At 40.5% G+C, this 23,673-nt stretch overlaps 1 protein-coding gene across 2 annotated transcripts in view; it reads right to left on the reverse strand.

Annotated features, from left to right (window-relative positions):
- Positions 1 to 23,673, reverse strand: part of QRFPR (pyroglutamylated RFamide peptide receptor) — a 44,156-nt gene that overhangs the window by 15,135 nt on the left and 5,348 nt on the right. For both annotated transcript variants that reach the window (XM_067549434.1, XM_067549441.1), the window contains exon 2: positions 1,515 to 1,673. In XM_067549434.1, coding sequence (XP_067405535.1) covers positions 1,515 to 1,673 — 159 coding nt within the window. The remainder of the gene's footprint in view (positions 1 to 1,514; positions 1,674 to 23,673) is intronic.

Consider the following 23,673-nt stretch of genomic DNA (forward strand, 5'->3'; position numbering starts at 1 on the left):
TCTTTGAAAGCTCGTGGCAACAGGGGGAGGTCCCTGAGGACTGGAAAAAAGCAAATATAGTGCCCATCTTCAAAAAAGGGAGGAAAGAGGATCCAGAGAACTACAGACCGGTCAGCCTCACCTCAATCCCTGGAAAAATCATGGAGCAGGTCCTTAAGGAATCCATTTTAAGGCACTTGGAGGAGAGGAAGGTGATCAGGAACAGTCAACACGGATTCACCAAGGGAAAGTCATGCCTGACCAACCTGATTGCTTTCTATGATGAGGTGACTGGCTCTGTGGATGTAGGGAAGGCGGTGGATGTGATATACCTTGACTTTAGCAAAGCTTTTGATACTGTCTCACACAGTATTCTTATCAGCAAGTTAAAGAAGTATGGGTTGGATGAATGGACTATAAAATGGATAGAGAACTGGCTAGAGCATAGGGATCAACGAGTAGTGATCAATGGCTCCATGTCTAGCTGGCAACCGGTCACAAGCGGAGTTCCCCAGGGGTCAGTCCTGGGGCCGGTTTCGTTCAACATCTTCATTAATGATCTGGAGGATGGGGTAGATTGCACCCTCAGCAAGTTTGCGGACGACACTAAGCTGGGGGGAGTGGTAGATACCCTGCAAGGTAGGGATAGGATAAAGAGTGACCTAAACAAACTGGAGGATTGGGCCAAAAGAAATCTAATGAGGTTCAACAACGACAAGTGCAGAGTCCTCCACTTAGGAAGGAAGAATCCCATGCACAGCTATAGACTGGGGACCGACGAGCTGGGCAGCAGCTCTGCAGAAAAGGACCTGGGGGTAACAGTGGATAAAAAGCTGGATATGAGTCAGCAGTGTGCCCTGGTTGTCTAGAAGGCTAATAGCATATTGGGCTGCATTAGGAGGGGCATTGCCAGCAGGTCACGGGAAGTGATTATTCCCCTCTATTCGGCATTGGTGAGGCCGCATTTGGAGTACTGTGTCCAGTTTTGGGCCCCCCACTACAAAAAGGATGTGGACAAGTTGGAGAGAGTCCAAGCGGAGGGCAACAAAAATGATTAGGGGGCTGGAGCACAGGACTTATGAGCAGAGGCTGAGGGAACTGGGCTTGTTTAGTCTGCAAAAGAGAAGAATGAGGGGGGATTTGATAGCAGCCTTTAACTACCTGAAAGGGGGTTCCAGGGAGGATGGGGCTAGGCTGTTCTCAGTGGTGGCAGATGACAGAACAAGGCGCAACGGTCTCAAGTTACAGGGGGGGAGGTCTAGGTTGGACATTAGGAAAAAGTTTTTCACTAGGAGGGTGGTGAAGCACTGGAATGGGTTACCTAGGGAGGTGGTGGAATCTCCATCCTTAGAGGTTTTTAAACTGAGGCTTGACAAAGCCCTGGCTGGGATGATATAGCTGAGGTTAGTCCTGCTTTGAGCAGGGGGTTGGACTAGATGATCTCCTGAGGTTCCTTCCAACTCTAATATTCTATGATTCTATGAACTCACAAATGATATGTGCTGTATGAATACTGGAACTGCCTATGATCTTACCAAGCATTGTGAAAGCTCTTCTGTTGGTGTACTGCCATTTCATTTTTAATGGATGCACAATTCCCTGATGCCTTTCCACAGCAATGCAGGTCATTGTGAGAATCTCAGCAACAATAGCAGTAGATTGAACAAAGGGTACCATCTTGCAAGCAAAGGCACCTGTAATTAAAAAGTAAAACATGTAATCATGGCATGATTAAAAATAATAAGCTCAGGTGGTCAATAAAGTGATATTAAGAACAAACTAATATAGCTTCCTTATATTTATTTATTTCAATATCTAGACTTTTAGGGAGTTTGTTACAAGTGCTTGTCACATGTGGCCCCCTGTATTCCTGCAGTATTTAGAACTATTAAAGATTCTTCTCCCCTTTCACACAGTTCAAAGATGGAAGACCTCTTAGGTCATCTTGCCCAGCTCCATAGCAACCTAAGACTCTTCCCTACTATTTTATTAGGTTTTTTTCAGTCTTCTTTTAAATGTCCCAAGTTACATGAGTACAATAATTTTCCTTGGGAAGCTGTTTTGCAGTCTCATCCATCTATCAGGAAGTTTTTCCTGATATTCATCTGAACTTTTCTTTCTGGATCATCTCATTACTTCTAGTTCTATCCCCAGTCATTCTCCTCCCTCCTAGGTATTTACATCCTCCAAAATATTTATAGCCTTAAGTTGCATAGCATTTAGGTACCATTTAGCATAATACCATTTAGGCACCATTTAGCCAACCTGCTCACTTATGCTCTTTTAAAAGTTCTCTCATAAATCAACACCTTAACCATTTTTGCACTTTTCTAATCTTATTCTTATTTGTCAAGATATTTTGTAAGCAAGACTGCCAGAATTGAATGTAATATTCCAATTACCAAAAACTCAGATAGAGATTCCTGCCAAAAACCATTATGTTTCTGTATAATTGGCCCCAGACATTAGTATTTTGTTTTTTATAGCTGCTCTAGCTCATTGCAAATGCATATTTAATTTGCAGCCTACTATTATTTATTCATTCTGAAGTAGACTTTTAAGTATCTCCCAAGATAAAAGCTGTAGTTTGGATTATTCTTTCTCAAATGTACTCCTTAACCTCTTATGTATATTGTATGAACCTCTTCCCAAAATTGTATCTTGTTGTCATTTTATGCCTGATATTTCTAATCCTGAGGTCATTTTAGATTTTCTTTGTCCTCACAACTCTTCCCTGTTTAGTATCATTTGTTAATTTAATCAATAATTGTTTTATTCCCTTTACTTGATCATTAATACTTTTTTTTTTTTTTTTTTTTTTTTTTTTTTTTGCAAACTATAACCAATTATATGCATATAACTCCAATAAAGTCAACAGAGTCAAATAGGTGAAACTGAGAACATTATTTCTTCCCTGTATATTTGATTTGTTTGAAAATTAAATGTAAAAAAGTATTTAAGTGCACATTACACAGACAATAAAATACAGATAAGGGGAAAATGGGAAAAAACAAGAAATCAATCTGAGGTTCAATCCTGCCCCCTGCTGGACAAAGGAATGAAGAAAACAGATAGATACAGGGAAACTTCCCTGAATGTGAGCAACAGAATTTGATGCCATCAGAGCACACAGAAAGGAGCAAGGATGGAAGCCCAGTTTAAGCACCAGCATGCACACTATGCATTTTATTGCTTGTTGATTTCAATTGGCACAAATTCCTTTGAGTTCAGCACTGTAGGATTAAGCTCCAAAGGCATGTGGGTCAAGAGTTAGAGTATATTGCCAAATCCTCAAAGGTTATTTAGGCACCTAACTCCCATTCTAGCCAGATGGCCCATACATATGCAGGTACTTCTCAGAGGAGCAGGAAAAATGTACCTCACAGCACAATACCCAGCTATGCCCATGCAATCCTAACAGGGCCAGCAGGAACCACATAGAAGAAGATCCACTGGGTTGCATCTTTACTTCTCATTGTTCTGCTGTCCAGGGAAGGATTTGGACTACCAGGTATTTTACTAAATGGTAACAAGTAGCAGGATAAGTTCCCTGTGAAACATAAAGACAACCATGACTCATAATAAAATATCTACCACTTCTTCCTATACTTCAGTGAACATATACAGCAAATCCTTAATGAAATCTATCCAATATCTCACTAAACAATACTTCTGTATGCCAGTGCAGCATGGGAGATAACATGCAGTCCTATAGCTGGATTACATCTGCTCTGCAGAGTTGGTATATTACTTCTATTAATAATAGTTTCATATGTAGGCTTCTCAGTAAATTAATACAAAAACAACTTCTAATACCACTTCATAGTTGCTAAATGAAAAAATATGAAGGTAAAAAATTATGCCACATAAACCTTGGTTGTCTTTGAAAAAAATCAGCATCTTATTGTCAGTAAGCTAAAGGCAACATCCTATAGGGCCTGATTCAAAGCCCACTGAATCAAAGGGGGTCTTTTCACTGACTTCGTTGGGCTTTGGACCAGGCTACCAGAGGGTGAGGAGGAGGGGATGTACATGGGTAAGCAAAAAGTAACTCCATTGGCCTTCAATGGAATACTAATGTTAGTAATTCACAACAACAGAAAAGTCCAAATTGTTCCGAATATTTGAGTTGTAGCAAAAATAAAACAATGTCATATATTGCTCCTCATTGTAAAACAGACTTAAGATATGTTTCCTGTTTAAATACTGCGATTTTTAATAAGTCCCCTTGAACAAACGTTATAATACTCAAGATTTCTAGAGATATCAGTATACGACTTTTAAGGTAGTAAAGGGAAAGTGTAATGTTGAGTCTACGATCTTTATTGATACTGTAAATCTTCTACAGGAAGTTCCATATTTATTTGACATCCAGTCCTACTCAGCCAAGAATGAAAAAATAATTTAGATCACTCTCATCCACTCCCCCTCCAACTCCCATCTTCTTGGTTGTTTACCTGCCCACAGCAGTTTCCACCATGCCTTACTAGGAGAGGACACCTCTGTCCAGGCCCCTTTAAGTGAGAGCTGGAGTAGGGAATAAGGCTCCAGAAATTCCTGACACTTCACTACCTCTCTTTAGGGTCAGGAATCAGGTCCTGCAGCAGAGCTAGTCTCTAGGCCACCTTCATCAGTACAGCATGCTTGCAGCCGGCTGCCTAATCAACCATGCTACCTGATTGGCTAGAGGGGCTCAATGCTCGTGCTAACCACTGTGCTTTCTTCTGTGTTATCTGGTTCCTAGTGCTCCTGCCTTGCCTCTGTCCTGCCCGTCTGAAACCCCTCCTTGCTCCAGTTCTTGACCTCCAGTTTGACCCTTGGCTCTGGCTTCCGCCTATGGTCTCCTAATTGACCCATGGCTCTGATACCCAGCTTTTGTCCTCTGGTTTGACCCTAAGTTTTGGCATCTGGCTTGACCCTTGGCTCCAGCTTCCAACTATTGACTCTGGTTCTGACCCTACTCCTTGATTCCTGTTGCCTGCTCTGACCAATAAGCCAGACTGCCCTCATCTTGGTCACCTGACACTTAGAGATAATGGAGTTGGTTGGGGGTTTTTTTTTTGCAGACATCTGCATGAAATTACCCAATCAACAGTTCATAAGTCAAATAATGGTGGTTAAAAAAAAAGACTTTAAAAAAAAAAACTGGAGAGAAAATGGTGGTAAAAGAAAAGTAACAGCTTGAATATCTAGACTGATACTTCTCATGATGAGCTAAACTAAATTAGGCATCTCTACTTTCCTACAGAAACTTGAAGCAGAAAGTTTAAGCATTCTTCTGATTTTAATTTGCATACGGAGTTGATTGGAATGGCAACAGATGGTTGGAGTTAAATGGCATGCATTCTGATTACCTGAGTGATTGAAAATGTAACAAAAGCCATTCTCACTCTTGTTATAAAGAAAAAGTTAAGAGTCGTATTTTGTGCAAGGAGCTATCATAAAAAGCTCTTTAAAAATGAAACTATTTCAATCTCCCTGCAGCCCAGCTGGTCACCTAGGCCAAAGGCTCTCCCAATACCAGCATTTCTTTTGTATTGTTATTGTATTGCATTAGGGCTCGTCATCTTACTCACTGAGTTGATAACCCCTATATGAAAACTGCTGTACCTGTCTCCTTTTGAAATTATTGAGCGCTCGTGTGTGCCATTTGGGAGATACTGTAGCAAGTTTCAGTGACTTTTTAGTAAGTGAATCAATTTTAATTTGTACAGAAGCACTCTGAGGTAACACCTTTTGGAAATACAAAACGCTTAGATTGGTAGGGCCTGATCCAAAACCCAGTCTTTCCACCGATGTCAATGGCCAAGCAGCAAGTGTGCACTCACATATGGGACCAAGTTCTACCATGGAGTGAGCCAATCACATACATGGAAGGCTACATTTGGCCCACATATACCTTCCTAGGGAATCTTACTTTCCTCCACAGGAGTAGAAATTCAACACAGTTTTGGCAGACCTTCTTATATAGCCAAGTGGATTTACAAAATTAATAAAAAGAAAAGTTACTTAGAGAACATTAAAAAACCATCCAACATGGCTGGGTTTACTTTCTCATCTAGATGCTATTCAGATGTCTTTTGACCAGACTTGTCTGGTAAACACATTTCAGTCATAATTCCAAATTATGTTCCTAATTTTACATATAACGTTGCTACACATATTTCACCATTATATTATTGACTAGTGGGTTATTAGTTTTCAAATGATACTTCAGAATGCATATTTTGCACAAAAATGTGAATACAGGGGTGCATTCGGTCACAATAAATAAAGTCAGAAGTGGTTGCAAGAGCCTCATTGGGCCAATGACTGTGTGAGAATGATTCTACAACCAGAGATTAGGTAGTTTCCTAGGAAGCGAGAGATGCAAATTTAAATCCCTGCTTCACATCAGGCAGAGGGGAGAACTGATCCTGAGTTACTCACCTCTTGGGTGAGCGCTTTAACCACTGGGTTTACAGGTATAAGGAGGAGCACTTCCATTGTTTTTAAGGACAGTCTTGGCTTAGATGCCTAACTCCAGGAGAGGGTTTGTGTCTGTGAAACCTGAGTGCAAATAGGCACCTTCTTCCCGCTGGAAGTTTGACACCTAGGCCTAGCTCCTCAAAGGTATTTAGGCTTCTAAATTCTAGGAGTTGGGCCCTAAAGCCTTTTGTGGGACATGGTTTAGGCCACGTCGTTCTCAGCATTTCTTACTGGCTAATTTAGACGGCTCTACTCAGAATGCTCGCTTTTGTGAATCCCATTCTTTAGCAACTAACTCTTCACATCCATTCAGTAAAGGAGCCTGGGGGCCTAACTCAGGGCTGTGAATTCTAGGCAGTAGGGTGCCTAAAAGATAGGCGTTGCAGAGAGTTGTAGCACGTAAGTCCCCCTTGTGAATCCCAACTGCAGGGTCATCAAAAGGCCTATGAAGTTGTAAATAAGTATATCACAATTTTAAAAGTCATAGTCTGAGTGTAATTGAAATAAGACAGACAGGGAAAAACCAGCACTGCTGTGTCAGATGCACTGTGTTATACTTCAGATTTCTCAAGCTGTGCTTTTCATGTGTTTATATTTGTATTCAGCTTATGGAAGGCTAGCAGAAGAATCTTAAAGGAAAGCATTCAGCTGTTGCTGTGCTTATGCATAGAACAGAGTATCTTCTTTCCTCAAATGTGATGATTACACATTGATGTTTTGGGAATTAAAAAAAAGATGAATGCCATTCAAGTCTTTTTTGGAGTTCATCAACTGACAGCTTTTATCAGTTGTGCTTCCCAGTCCTCTAGCATACTTCTTGCTGCAGACACATATTAAGGCCAATCCAATGCAGTAAAAATTTTGCCTACTTACCTCAGCATATTCATCAGGGTTTTTTTTTTTTTTATTTTTATTAAAATCACTTGCTGCTATGTTATGGCAGATATTTTGTTTTTTCCTGGATACTGTATCTAACCACAGAAAATTTTCCATAGGGCCTGCATGGATATAGAGTTCATACAGCATGATAGCTCAGCCAGCTTTCTGGAGATGTATATTGCAGTTCTTTTGCATCCAATTCTGATACACTTATACAGAGGTGACATTAATGTTGTCAGTTTGTATTTAGTTTAGGACAGAATGAAATTAAAGATGATCTGAAAGAGGGAGGAGGAAAAGGGCTTGTGTTTTCTTTTGTTTGATGGCTTGTTTTTTGTCTTCTTCTGATAGGTAAAGGCAACCTGAAAGTCTTTATTTAAAAGAAAAATCTACTTGTTTTTCACATACTAGTCTGGAACACTGAAAAAGTAGTGAAATAGTGACAGGGCAAAACCTAAGAGAGTGAAAATAGAGCTATTAAAAGGCAAAGGTTTTTAATTAGATTAACTTTTTCTTTGTATCATTTTAACTTAATTTGGCTAATTAAGATGGGCAAAAAGGACATTGAATAAGTGCAATCATCAAGCCAAGGATGTTCTGTAAGTGTAAACAAGGCGGGTTCACTTCAGAGGAAAAAGGGAATGGCCCGAGGCCTCCAGGTCTAGCTGACAAACAGGTGTGTGGAAACTTGGAGTCAGACCCATGGCTCTTGATGCTGTTCCCACACCATATGAGAGTTGTTTAAATGATCTGTTAAGATATCAAGAGAATTACAATCCTAAGAAAGAATAGATGGCTTGTGCTATATCACACTGTCCACAAGCTTTCAGAGGAGGGGGAAGTAGCAAACAATACTTTCATTGAACTGGTAAATCAAATAAAGAAAAAAAAAACGGAACAGTTCACAAAGCACATTAGTAAAATTGGTGCATTAACACATGAAGTTGCTCCCAAACAGTTAACTACAGCAGGCAAGCAATCCATTCAGCATGCACACATAAGCAACAGACTTTAGAGAAACAAATTCAGGTTTCGCAAGAGCAGGTAACAACCCTGACTCTCCTCTCAGAGCCAGGATAAAAAAACCCAGGGGTACAGGTTCCCCACTGTTTTAACCTGTCCTCCCTTCTCTTGACTTCTATTTCTTTGTTTTAAAAGTTAAAAGTTATAGTTATTACATAAACCTCCATTGCTGAAAAAGTTGATGCAACTGAAAACAAAACAGAACAAAAACAAACAAAGAGTAATCCAGGTAAAAACTTTACTTTAAATAAGTCCAGTAAATTAATTATTTTAACCTTTCAAGAATGCAACAGCTGGAATTATAACTTTCTAACTTTCTTGAAGATATGGCTGCCAAGCAAGAGCCATGACAACTCTGGTTCTAATCCTAATCATTAATATTTAGAACATGGGCTTTCCTTATTTCCATATAGCAAAATTTTCAAGTAAAGTAATATAAAGTAATAAAAATGCTTTATGTTACTACATTAATACAACAAAGTGGGTGAGTAACTTAATATGAATGTTTATCAATTGTTAGTAAAAGTTTTAAATAAAATATCTTGCTTATTTAGATGTTAGTTATTGAAGTAATGCATCTTAAAAAACAAACAAAAGAATTAAGTTCTTAATGCCTTATTGGTATAGTTATAAATATAATTTTGGTGCCATTTATTTTTAATTGTAAGTTTGTCCTGTATGTCATGTATGTTGTCCTGTGTTGTGTGTGTGTTTGTTTTCATTTTGTTGCAACAAAAGTCAATTTTATATATGTATTTTTAGTATAAGTGGTATCACCCTCTTTTATTATTATGGTTGGGGTATAAACATCATAATATCAATTTATTTTGCAAAGCTCAAAAGGCCTCAGTTACAAATATATGTACATATATTTTTGCCTCAACAAATAATATAATTACAAAGAAAATTTTTCTTTTAATTAGGGATAGGCTTTTTTTTTTTTTTTTTTTTAAATAAAACAAAAGTAAGGGAAAACCTCAACATTAATAATGAGAATCCTGTAGCACTTTAAAGACTAGCAAATTTAATTTCTGCAGGCATAAGCTTTCGTGGGCTGCAACCCAACTTCTGTTCCAGCTTGAAAGCTTGTCTTTTTCACCAACAGAATTTGGTCCAGCAAAAGCTATTACCTCACCTACCTTGTCTCTCTAAGATCCTTGGACTATCCATCTACAACAACACTGCAAACATGCTAAAGCATGGCAGTCAGGTTAGAATCAAGGGCAGATGGCCTATGGAATGGGAGGGGATGCAAAGGAAACAACTATTCTGTGTATAAATCTTCAAAAGAACTCTTCCTATGCTGCAGTTTTGTCCCACCAAAGCTAGACCTGGTCAGCCAGTGGTGTATTGCATCAGTGCAAATCCCTAGTGTAGAGGCAAAGCTGCTATAAGCTGCGATTTCCATGAGTTGTAAGTCAGGGCGAGCTGGACTGATGCAAGTTGTGGTGTATAATGGCTTTGCCTGTTTGCACTAGGGATTTGCATCTGTGCAACTACATAGCTGGCCCAAATCCTCAGCATTGGGAAAGCCAACATTGTAAAAGCGGTACAGGATAAGCAAGAACTAAATCTATTACCCCAAGTAGTGATTACAACTGTGAAGGATTTTAAGAAAAAACATTGACCACACATGCCATGTGGGAAAGACCTTATTTTGGGCGGTAGCAGAGTTCACCATGATGTGGTGGGAGTCTGGTACATCAAGCCAGTTGCTCTAAAGAAACCTGAAAAAGTGTAACAGGGAATCAGGGAGGGAGGAGAGAGAGGAGTGCAATAAGACAGCTGTAGCAGAGATGTGCAGCTAACAAAATAAAAAGGTCAGAGAGAGAGACAAAAACAGGCTGAGGGGAAAGGAGACACACTTGAGAAATGTCAGAGGTTTCTTGGTTTCCTCTAATGACCTACAAGATTTGACACATTCTATTTCTTTGTTTTAACATGATGTTATCTCTTCATATTCCAAATAAATCTTACTTTAATTCAGTCTAGGTGCTTTTACACTATTTAAGATTGCCACAATGCCCATCGCAAAGAGATGAATAGCCTTTAGCCACTGAGGGTATGTTTTCACTGCAGAGTTAGCCCAGGCTATAGCCCAGAGTTTCACCTAACACTCATTCCATCCGCACAGAAAAACATTGAACCCGAGGTTAATGGTGCTTTAAACTCAGGCTACTTGGTATGACTGAAGTTATAAGGTTGATCTTGATTTTACTTCAGCCCAGACTGGCAACAAGTGGAATGCTGGCCCTTAGGAACTCATCCTCATCCTTCTCTCCTCCCTTCCATTTTGAAGAGGCAGGAGTATTGGTCTCCCTGAACAGGAAGGATGGATGAGAACACCACTTGCGCTTCAAACTCCTTTATCTCTTTTCCCAGAGCCACATAGTCCGCAGTGATCCGCTCAAGATCATTCTTGGCAGTGTCATTGGTGCCCACATGGAGAAGTAGGAAGGGGTAGCGGTCTGAGGACTTGATAAGTTTTGGCAGTCTCTCTGTCACATCTGTAATCCTAGCTCCAGGCAAGCAGCACACTTCTCTAGTTTCCCGGTCCGGATGGCAGATGGATGACTCCGTCCCCCTTAGGAGGGAGTCCCCGACCACCATCACCCTTCTCTTCCTCTTTGGAATGGTGGTCGTGGAACCCCCGTCCCTAGGAGAATGCATCCCTTGCCTTCTGCTCAAACTGGTCTCCTTATGATCCATTCTCTCTGAAGGGTCCTCCAAATCATTCTCCGCCGTAGTACTTGTGCAGAGAGGATGAAAACGATTCCTTACTTCTATCTGCATGGTGGGCACATGGGTTCTCTTTCTTCGGGTGGGCACATGCTGCCAATTTTCTTCCCCGTTCTTCAGTTTCGCCTGCCCGGCCTTTTCTGAATCTTCCTTACACTCTGCCTGTGCCTGATGGGGAAAGACATCGTTTTCTGTAATGCAACGCAGGGTTGATATTTGGGTATCTAGTCCTTTAACCTTCTCTTCCAATAAGGAAACCAGCCTGCACTTGGTACAGATGAAGTCATCTCTATCCTGTGGGAGGAAGACAAACATAGCACATCCAGTGCAGGTGACAACAACGGATCGCTCCCTCTCCATATCTTTGCTCTGACAGCCTCCTCAGATGCTCTATTTCCTGCTCAGCAACATCTGAAAGGCAAGAACCTGCAGTGGGCTCTCTCCACAGGCGAACTCCCAGGCAAACTCCCTCCTCCTTCTGTTAGCCACCCCTCTGTTCACCGCTCAGCTGGTTCGCAGCTGGCTGCCTTTTATAAGGCTGGGGCAGTTGCCCCGCCCCTGCAATTACCCCTCAAAGCCCCGCCCCCGCAATTAACCCCACCTGGATCCAATCAATCACTCAAACAGACAAACCCCCAACTGCCAAAATGGTCCCTGTAACTGCACCAGTCACAAGCACCCACCCACAGTCAGCTGTAACTTGCACCAGTCACACACCTAGTCTCTCAGAAACTCCCCCCTCTAGCACAGCACACCCAACACTGCTCCCCTCACTTAGCACTTACGTGGGTCCTCTCGGACAGATCCCAGGCAAACTCCCTCCTTCTCCTTCTGTTAGCCGCCCCTCTGTTTGCAGCTGGCTGCCTTTTATCTGTATGTAAGAGAGCACAATGACTGCTCTGAGCTCCAGTATGAAACTGGAAATAAGTCAGTTGAGTGTCTCTGGGTTAAGCTTAGAAGCAAGAACAATAAGCGTGATGTCATGGTGGGTGTCTGTTACAGACCACCAGACAGGAGGATGAGGTAGATGAGGCTTTCTTTACTCAACTAGGGAAAGTTTCCAGTTCACAGGACCTGATTCTCATGGGGGACTTCAAATCACCCTGACATCTGCTGGAAGAGCAATACAGCAGAGCACAAACAATCCAGGAAGTTTTTGGAGAGTGTCGCAGATAATTTCCTGGTGCAAGTGCTGGAGCAACCAACTAGGGGCCGTGCTTCTCTTGACCTGCTGCTCACAAACAGGGAAGATTTGGTAGGGGAAGTAGAAGTGGGTGGCAACCTAGGCAGCAGTGACCATGAGATGGTCGAGTTCAGGATCCTGACAGAGGATGTGGAGAAAGCTGAGGTACTCAATGCTTTTTTGGCCTGTGTCTTCACAGACAAGATCAGCTCCCAGACTGCTGTACTGGGTGGCACAGAATGGGAAGGAGGCGAACATCCCGCAGTGCTGAAGGAACGGGTTCAAGACTATTTAGAAGGATTGGACATACACAAGTCCATGGGGCCAGATGCAATGCACCCGAGGGTGCTGAGGAAGTTGACTGAGGTGATTTCAGAGCCATTGGCTATTATCTTTGAAAGCTCGTGGCAACAGGGGGAGGTCCCTGAGGACTGGAAAAAAGCAAATATAGTGCCCATCTTCAAAAAAGGGAGGAAAGAGGATCCAGGGAACTACAGACCGGTCAGCCTCACCTCAATCCCTGGAAAAATCATGGAGCAGGTCCTTAAGGAATCCATTTTAAGGCACTTGGAAGAGAGGAAGGTGATCAGGAACAGTCAACACGGATTCACCAAAGGAAAGTCATGCCTCACCAACCTGATTGCTTTCTATGATGAGGTGACTGGCTCTGTGGATGTAGGGAAGGCGGTGGATGTGATATACCTTGACTTTAGCAAAGCTTTTGATACTGTCTCACACAGTATTCTTATCAGCAAGTTAAAGAAGTATGGGTTGGATGAATGGACTATAAAATGGATAGAGAACTGGCTAGAGCATAGGGCTCAACGAGTAGTGATCAATGGCTCCATGTCTAGCTGGCAACCGGTCACAAGCGGAGTGCCCCAGGGGTCGGTCCTGGGGCCGGTTTTGTTCAACATCTTTATTAATGATCTGGAGGATGGGGTAGATTGCACCCTCAGCAAGTTTGCGGATGACACTAAGCTGGGGGGAGTGGTAGATACCCTGGAAGGTAGGGATAGGATACAGAGTGACCTAAACAAACTGGAGGATTGGGCCAAAAGAAATCTAATGAGGTACAACAAAGAAAAGTGCAGAGTCCTCCACTTAGGAAAGAAGAATCCCATGCACTGCTATAGACTGGGGACCGACGAGCTGGGCAGCAGCTCTGCAGAAAAGGACCTGGGGGTAACAGTGGATAAAAAGCTGGATATGAGTCAGCAGTGTGCCCTGGTTGTCAAGAAGGCTAATAGCATATTGGGCTGCATTAGGAGGGGCATTGCCAGCAGGTCACGGGAAGTGATTATCCCCCTCTATTCGGCATTGGTGAGGCCGCATTTAGAATATTGTGTCCAGTTTTGGGCCCCCCACTACAAAAAGAATGTGGACACGTTGGAGAGAGTCCAGCGGAGGGCAACAAAAATGATTAGGGGGCTGGAGCACAGGACTTATGAGCAGAGGCTAAGGAAACTGGGCTTGTTTAGTCTGCAAAAGAGAAGAATGAGGGGGGATTTGATAGCGGCCTTTAACTACCTGAAAGGGGGTTCCAGGGAGGATGGGGCTAGGCTGTTCTCGGTGGTGGCAGATGACAGAACAAGGAGCAACGGTCTCAAGTTGCAGTTGGGGAGGTCTAGGTTGGACATTAGGAAAAAGTTTTTCACTAGGAGGGTGGTGAAGCACTGGAATGCGTTACCTAGGGAGGTGGTGGAATCTCCATCCTTAGAGGTTTTTAACTGAGGCTTGACAAAGCCCTGACTGGGATGATATAGCTGAGGTTAGTCCTGCTTTGAGCAGGGGGTTGGACTAGATGACCTCCTGAGGTCCCTTCCAACTCTAATATTCTATGATTCTACGATTCATGGGAAATCATTTAAGAAAAGCTGTGTCAGAATCACCTGAACTACAATGCAAAGCACTCTGCTCTGCTATTCTTGAGACAGGTATTCCCAGGCAGACCCTTTATAGCTTCCCGAACTGTGTGGGGGGCAATTAAGGTCAGTGTTTTATTTTCCTCTTCCTCTTGATGAGAACGAGTACAATGGTAACAGAACAAGACAGGGACAGAATGATCCCTCCCCCCATCCTTTGCTGTTATGTTTCCAGCAAGAAAAATAGACCTTTTGATTTGAGGAGTGGGCACTCTAAGGTCTACCTTACCTAGCAACCTAATATTTCTGTCATCACTATCCATGACAACCACTCTCACAAGGCAGCCAATTTACAAGGACTACACAGTTTGCTTATGTATTGCTGTAAATTGACAGAAGAATTCTAGTTTTAATTAGACATAAAGATGAATCACAGAGTAAATTTAATACCCAAGATTTTTTTGAAGAATTAGAAAACCTTCTACTGGCTTCCTGTTGGCATTTAAAAATCCTTGAATTAAAAACATTTTAATTAGCCTCAGGACAAGGAGACCCAAGAAGTATTATTGAGCAGCTTACTTCAGAATGACTGAGGCATGGTATAAAAGGAAAAAAGGTTTTCCATTGAATTCAGATCGGAAAAAAGAGTGTCCAATTTAAATCTTCTTCTGCTCTTCCATGAGCTGAAAATAAGGTATGTATACACACTTAAACAACTTCCTGTAATTATGACATCAATAGAACAATAAATTTCAGTTTTTGAGGAAATGAGAAAAAAACAATGTATTCTGATTACTGAATACACACATTCGCTCCACATGATTTATAATTAAATAATTGGAAAAGTGGCTTAGTAGCAAGTAATCTAACATATTATAGAAAAATGTTTGAGACTGAAGATTTCACACACTGCAAAATAATTAAAGATTTGGAAAAGCAAAGGAACTTGTAAATTTCAAGTGTCACTGGCATAGAGTGGTGAACTGTTTTTAGCTGTGTGATTTGTTTCATAATCTACAATGCAATTCTGATTATTGTGATATGGGATGTGGTTTTTATTTTATCATTTAATTTCTTAGAGTCTCTGCTTTGTAATTTGATGGTCTGAGTTTTTTATTTAAACTGTTAGACAAGTGCAAAGTTGGAGCATTTTGAATCAAAAAGTATCTTGGCAAAGTGTATTATTAGTCTGATATGTACAAAATGTATGAATAGGATATCAATAAAACCACATTTTAAAAAAAGTTAAAAAATTAATCCTGTAATGATTCTGAAATCTTCATGTCAACATTCAGAAGACTCCAAAAGGCTCTAGGACTTTGAAAATCTCAACACAGAGATCACTAGAGCTCCTGCATATTAGATGTTATATCATACTAGTGAATGAAACTTTATTATTTTTATTTTTGTATTGTTTGCTTTTAAGTTAAAGTAGGCAAGGAAGAAGAGACAGGCTTTAACTGGTTCTACTTTGTCATATTCTGATTACTTTTATTTGATTTTCTTTATGCAGGGTATTACACTGTAGTTTTTTCAGTTCATTCTTTGGCAAATCATGAATTTGTTTTAATAGTCTAACAACACTTGGGGTAGAATTTGTCAAAAATTTTCAAGCAAAATATTTTAAATAAAATTTGACCTTTTCCTCGACTGAATTTTTTTTTTTTGCAAAAAAATCAGAATTTTGCTTTTTTGGGGAGAATTTTTTAAATACAAATTTTATCTAAAACATTATTGAAATGGTTATCAAAATGTTTTGTTTTGTTAAATGAAACATTCCTATAACCAGTTCCAATAGTTACTAAAAGCAGCATTCATGTACTTAGTACTAGAAGAGCAGGTCACTGACAAATGTGTTGTCAGAAGAAAATTTTATTGCCCCAGGATTAGCAGGCATGGAAGTTACTAATCGTTTTTCTCCCTTTTCAAAAGACACATGGGTTCCCGAAAGGAATCCCTATGGTCTGCAGTGAATAAACAGTTTATTTAATGAGTGATTAATGTTCTCTCCAGTGGTACCACCCTGGGAAGAATGTAAATGTGGCTTTCTTTCCTTTAATACCTCATTATATCTTTATTGCTTGTCACTATCCCCTTGTCTGCATCACTGAGCTGTCTCGTGTACCTGCCTGTTTAAGATTTCACGTCATTTTGACTAAAATATAGTAGAATAAACATCAGTCTCAGTTTTTAAAAAATTAAACTGCTCTATTAAATGCTATTCATCAAGCCCTTGTGGTTCACTCTATAGAATGTCTCCATCACAGACTGTAATTGATAAGCTCTTTCTGACTCATTAAGCATATGCAGAGTACGCTTTTTTTATCTGACTTCAGGGCAGAAGACACACTAATATCTCCGTAGTAAATGGCTTCCTTAAAGGTCTCTCATGCAAAATGGAATGAAACAGCTATTTTTTTTTTCTGGTGTATATTTAGACACAAGAGTTATGCTCTTTAATTTTCTCAAAAATAAAGTGTTGCATTGTGGTTTATGGGTTGGCTCACGTGGATCATGATGGGTTGAGTGATTGTGATCAGCAAGGTCCCTAATTTCAGTGTATGGCATATCACCATCTTTGCCATTTTCAACAGAAACAAAACATTCTCATATTCCACAACCAAAATGTTTCATTTCAGTTCAACATTAAACTCTATTTCCTATAGCCTCACATTGTCTCATGGGAGTTCTGCTTCAGGTGCCTCATGACTCCTATGGGCCAGGCTCTCTGGCCAGACTGTATTTCCCATGATGCACCACACAGCTCAATCAGAGGAGAGACCACATTGCATCATGGGAAATTACAAACCAGTTTTAATTTAGACTATCTGCGGGATCTAATGTATGTGATACCTCATAGGTGGATCTTAATTTATGAGCAGAGTTTGGATGAGTAACAGGTCATTCAATACTTGCTGATAGCCAGCCTATCGGTGCTTGTTTCTTAGGAAAAGAGGGAATGAGAAAACAGAAATATGTCAAATGATATATTGGGACCTGCCTAGGAAAAATAGGGAATGCTGTGAGCCCTGGCATCTTCATTCCCAAGTATGTCATCTACAGAGCTCAAGTCTCTCACATGTTGTAGCTGTGGAAAAAAGGCTCTGTGATCTATCTAAAACTAGTTCTGTCACTGTATAAAGGTCTCCTGCCCTAACTGGAAAAAATGTTGCCATTAAAAAAATATTTATTTTGACTACAGTATATTCAGACTGCCAGGGTCATGGAGTGTCAATTAAATTAATGGTACAGCATAAGGAATTGTACAAGGGACAACTTGAATTTTTAAGCAGCTAGGCAACAATACTCAATTGCTACTAAGATGAACACTTACTTCACGGCAAGCTGGGAGGAAGTTTATCCTGTACTACTCTGACAGGCACTAAATGTCCACATGGACCCTGCTGCTGCACACTATAAGTACAATAGTTAGCTTCGATCAACCCTGCTCTGAAACAGGAATCGATTAAAATGCACTAGAGAACTTTTAGTGTAGGGCAGCAGGGTCTACATGATCACATTGTGTGGCAGGGTAGATTTACACCCAAGCTAACTGTTCTTATAGACAAGCCATAAACCACAAAAGCTATAAGCACTTTAAAGCGTAAGTGATGGTGTAAGATCACCCATTATTCTATATCTTCCCCTGGCATTCTCTCTCCCCCCCTCTCCTACCCTCATGGTGTGCCATTCCAAAACTCCCTGCTGTTGTATATTGGTTTGGGAACAAGAGGTGCCTGAAAATACTAAGAACAAATCTGCTAAGCAATTTATAGACTATGAAGCGTTATAATCACTAAATTCTTAGGCTAGGTATGGTATACTCTATAATTATTGTCTTAAAACTATAAGATGCTTTACATCTGCAATAAGAGAGATCCCCAAATCTTAGTATTTAGTGTGATTCAGAATTATTACACCTTTTCCTGAAAAGTAAAAACTGAGACAATTTTACAGATCACTGTGTAATCCCAATATAATTAGATAATTTGGGATTACTTCCTGTTTGGGATAATAATTATAATCAGAGCAAAATATACAAAAGTCAAAACACTGGTTTGTTAGAGCTGAGAGAACACACATAAATTAATCCAAAGTGTCTAGGGATTGATCTTTTAAGCGGTTGAGCTAATGTTTTTGTGATGGGCTGGATGGCAGAAGGCATTTAACAATGGAGTTTCTTGCTTCCAGGTCACAGGTTCTATTCTAGCCTAGATCAGCACAACATGACAGCTGTTACCTTCTGGTGGCTGTTAAATGCTGTATGTAGTGCATTTGGAGATTTCAGTCTAGTTATTAGTAAAGAGGTGTCATGGGCCCAATCCAAATCCCATTGCAGTTAATAGATCCCTTTGATCTCAGAGGGTTTTGGATCAAGCCTCATATCACAAGTGGCATTGTTACCCGCACTTTCAGAGAGGCAAGCAATTGAACTGGCCTATAAATCAAACTACCACTTCATGGAGCCCAGCTCAGGCTTGAGGCACATAACAGAGTACTATGCTGCTGCACAGTGCATGCAGATAGAGACTTGTTCCTAAAACTATACCAATCTGGCACCCTTCATAAGTTTTGTAAAAGGTTTCTTTACTGGCAAACTTGTGCTTATACTTATAACCCTATATTTGTTTGTGTATATTAGAAAAAGTGGCTCCCTGGAAGATCTCACGGAGAGACAAGAAATATAGGACAACTGTTGAGACTGAGATCATCCTGTAAAGGACTGTGAGGAAGAAGTGAGTTTTAAGTGTGGATATGAAAGTAGTATTCAGTAGCAGGTAGTTTTATCACATAGCTATATGGTTTAGAGAAACGGATCAGTTAGGCTGAATTAATAATTGTTTCTCATTACACAAATTCGAGGATGAGACCCTTCTATTTGTTACAAAGGTTACCACCATTTCTTAGAGGACACCATGATTTAGACAAACATTCAAAGTTTATTAATAATGATAAAACAAAGTAGAGACAATAAGACAGTTTTAGTTCTATTTTTGGGTGATTTTCCTTGTGGAGACCTTCCAGTAAACATTGTGTTTTCTAAGAGTGACACCTGTTATGTGCATAGCTGACTCTTCTCTAGGTAAACTGGAACAATAATTATAATGGCGCCTATCTAGTCATAAATAATTTAGAGAGTTTTTGACGGTAAAGTTAGTTTTAAAACAAGCCAGTGAATCCTGATTGGTTTATTGTAGAATATAACTGGTATTAGTCAGTATTGCAGTTTGCACATATGCAATACAAGTTGGAAATTCTGATCAAACTTAGTTCTCAAAGTCCTGGCACAGACTGTTCTAAGAGTATATGAAGTTTCTTCTTAAAAATCTATTTCTATTTCAGAGACTGACTGAATAATATTCAGCTGTACAAAAGATTAAGAATACGTGAGGAGCTCTTTCAAATTAATATAAACTTGAAATTCAATCTTTTTGTGTTTTAGAAAGTTTATATTAAAAGAGTCATAAAATGTGTTATTTAGAAGACTTTCAGGACTTTTGAGTCTTTAAATTCAGCAAGTGAATTTCATAAGCATATCCCTTAAGGTCTCACTGAAATTTAATTTTAAATGCACAACACTTTGGAAAATATTAATCAACCGTATTCATTTTTTGTTCTTATTTGTAGGAATGAACGTCATTGCTTATATGCAAAAGTAGCATGAAAGAATTAAAAATGTCTCATTTCCAAATGCTAAGAAGAAAAGGAATAATTTACAAAACTTAAGAAAGCACAAGTTTGTATAGTTCAAGAAAATTAGGGATAAAGACAAAAGAGAGTTTTTCTTTTATACAAGAGGCATGAGCTGATCATAAAATTCTAAAGGGGAGATTTTTCAAAAACACTCATTTTTTACCTAATTCTGCTTTCACTGAAGTCACTGGAAGTTTTATCATTCATGTATTTTTAGTATTTCCTTTGACCCTGAGTTGTCAAACCCTGTAAAATATTCGGTCCTTATGGATGATGACTATAATCTATAAATTCACCTAGTTTGATAGCTATGTTTAAGCCATTCATTAACAAAGCAATTAAGTAAAAGGGAAAATTAACTCTGTAATTACTAAAACACTTAGCCAAGTAAAAATGCAAGTTGAAAGGGTTTTAATTGGCATTTTAAGTTATTTGCTCTCCTAATGTTTGTGTAGTTTAAATGACACTATTGACATAAAATGGTATTTAATTATATTTTGAGAATAAAGAACATTTAAAAGGCAAGCCTACTTTTCAAAGAGGATTACACCCACAGATCTGAAACTAATATATTCAATTTAATATCGTGCTTGTAGTTTCAGAGTTTCTCAGTATTCAGCTATTTGTCTATAATTTGGAATTCTGATTATAAGAACAGTCCAGAGCACAGTTTTCCTAGATAAGGAGATAAAGATTAGCCATTTTATTGGTGATTTTTGGGAGAAGATCTTGGGTGAAATGTAGGTATCCCATTAGATTGTATTTTCCTAAGCAGAATGGATCACTGGTCTGATCATGTAGATTCCTAGCCTGGTCTAATCTAACACGCCAGTCATAGGAATGTTAGATCAGATCAGATTTGAAACCCAGTTTCTATGATATAAGAAAGACTTATGCTTCAAAGAAGCATGACATAAGAAAGACTTATGACAAAGAACCACATTCAATGTTCCAAAAGATGCTTGTATCATGCACCTTCCCTGACCACCCCGCACTGTCAGTGAAACAGCCCCAATGATCCACCAGCACCTGCAAGACCATGGAGAAGTAGCCCTTTTGGCTGATGTACTCCATCACAAGATGGTCAGGGGCCAAAATTGGAATATGCGTTTCATCTATAACCCTGCCTCATTTAGGGAATCCCATTGCTTCAAAGCATGTTTCCTGCACATTACCGAGAGTCATAGTCCAGGAGATTAATGGCCTTGCACACTTCCATCATGGCAATACCCACGGTGGACTTTCCAAGTCCAAATTGATTTGCAACGGACCGACAGCAGTGGGGAAATGCCAACTTCCACACAGCGATCACCACTCACTTTTCCGCAGTGAGGACAGCTCTCATTCTGGAGTCCTTTTGCCACTGTGCTGAGGTGAGCTCCACACAGTTCCAGGAATGCGGATTTAGGCTCCGAAAGTTCTGCAGCCACTGCTTGTCCTCCCATGCATGCCTCATGATTCAATCCCACCACTCAGTGCTCGTTTCCCAAGCCCAGTACTGATGGTCCACTGTAGCAAGCTGTTCTGTGAATGTCAGCAGCAAGCTTGAATTATTGGTTTCCATGGCAGACACCAATACACTGTCTGTCTCACAGCTCATGAAATGCTTCAGGACCAACCACATTGGGTTTGTAATGCTCATCACCACAATCAGCAGCTGTTCAGGATCCATGCTGTCAGGCAGAGATGGTGGGTGCACACTTTACAAGAGCTGTTGAAAAACAGCACAAAATGAAGTCAGAAGCCCATGGACTAATGGGATGGAAAGAACTGCATAACAGGATAGCAAGCACATCCCCATGATACACCATAATCCGTTCCCAGAGCTCCCAGCGGCAGAGGATGGCAAGTGGCACATTGGCATAGCTACCCACAAAGCATCTCTGTTGATTCAAGAGCAATGACTCTGGACACGCTTTGCCGACAAAAGGAGTGGTGTGCAGATGTGCTCAACCAATGTTTAAACGACTTATGATCGTTGACATAACTTAAGTCGACTTAACTCTGTAGTGTAGACACGTCCTAAGATTGCACCCAGCATTGCTTAATGCAGTTAGGCCAAGGAATACTGTCTACATGTGTAGACACCTGCATCTGCTTGTAGTACTGCAGCATCACTGTATGCCACTGCACTTGAAAGCTGCTTTTCTTTTTCCAACAGGGTTAGATAATGGTGACAAAAACTCCTTTGCTGTTGCTGGTGAGTACAAATTTCCTGATGTGGACAACCCTCAGACACCTGCCTTTATGTCGATGTCACAATTTCTGCTGACTCTTACAATGTCCCTTTGTGACGGGATCCCCAGGGTACAACCTGAAACTGAGGTACTGCTGTGCCCTCTTAACTCTCCAGCCTGGGCCATCTCTCTCAATGCTTTGCTAGTGACAAGCAGCAAACCCCTCCAGGCGCTGTTATCACTCAGCATAACAGCATGTGGAGCCACACACCCAGCTAGATTGCATGAATGCTTCTCCCAGAGCCACTCTGGAATCACACAGAGAAAGGCACCAGCCACTTCTCCCCAGCTCTCAGCTTTGCAGCCCAGGACTGTATCATTTTGCCCTGGTCAGAAGCCTAACTAGTGTAAGTTTATTACCGAGTCCACCCCTCCCTCAACATGGAAAGGACACACACAAACCTTTGTAACTGAGCTGAGATTTCCCAAGCACTTCAGTCAAAACATGCTGTTTTAGGTGAAATATAAAACAGATTTATTAACTACAGAAAGATAGATTTTTAAGTGTTAGGCATAAAAGGTCAGAGATAGCTACCATAGAAAATAAAAGAGAAATGCACATATCTAAATTGTAAACTTCATAACACAAGGCAGTATTTAGATAAAGCAGTTTTCTCATCCCACTGTATGTTACAGTTGTCATACACTATAAGGTCCGAAGAGACCATTATGATCATCTAGTCTGACCTCCTGCACAACACAGGCCACAGAACTTCACCCACACACTCCTGTAATAGACCCCAACCTAAGACTGAGTTACTGAAGTCCTCAAATAATGATTTAAAGACTTCAAGGTACAGAGAATTCACCAGCAAGTGACCTATGCCCCATGCTGCAGAGGAAGGCGAAAAACCCCCAGGGCCTCTGCCAATCTGCCCTGGGGGAAAATTCCTTCCCAACAACAAATATGGCCATCTGTTAAACCCTGAGCATGTAGGCAAGACTCGCCAGACAGACACCCAGAAAAAATTCTCTGTAGTAACTCAGAATGCACCTCATCTAATATCCCTTCACAGGCCATTGGGCATATTTACCGCTAAGTAATCGAAGATCAGTCAGTTGCCAAATTAGGCTGTCATATCATCCCTTCAATAAATTTATCAAACTCAGTCTTGAAGCCAGCTAGGTTTTTCACCCCCACTGCTCCCCTTGGAAGGTCGTTTCAAAACTTCACTCAATATACAGGTTTCTCCCTTAAGCCTGGGTCCAGTCTCTCTGTCTTCCAGCATTCCTGTTGTTTTCAGTGTAGGTGTGGGGAAGAGAAAGGATAAAGCATGATGCCATTGTACCCTATTTTATATCATTGGTCCATGTGCCTGGAAGACACTAGCCCAGACATGTCCTGGTGGGCTTTGCTGAGTCACACAAGATTGAGCAATCCTCCTGCTGTGGTCTTGTGCAACTGAGTCCTAGAGTTGAGCAATTCCCATTGTGTGGTGTTTACACAAAAATAATTAAATTGTAAGTCTCCTGATTACAACTCCCCCGCTGATTAAGAATTGTTGATTACCTCCTTTGTTGCTGGTGAGCTAGCAATAGAAACTTACTAAGCAATATTGTAACAACCATACAGCAAAATCTCAATCTGATGTACACTAATGATACA

The sequence above is a fragment of the Emydura macquarii genome, unplaced genomic scaffold, assembly GCF_026122565.2.
Source record: "Emydura macquarii macquarii isolate MOO-44397 ecotype Brisbane River unplaced genomic scaffold, CSIRO-AGI_Emac_v2 contig_267, whole genome shotgun sequence".
Taxonomy (NCBI): domain Eukaryota; kingdom Metazoa; phylum Chordata; order Testudines; family Chelidae; genus Emydura; species Emydura macquarii.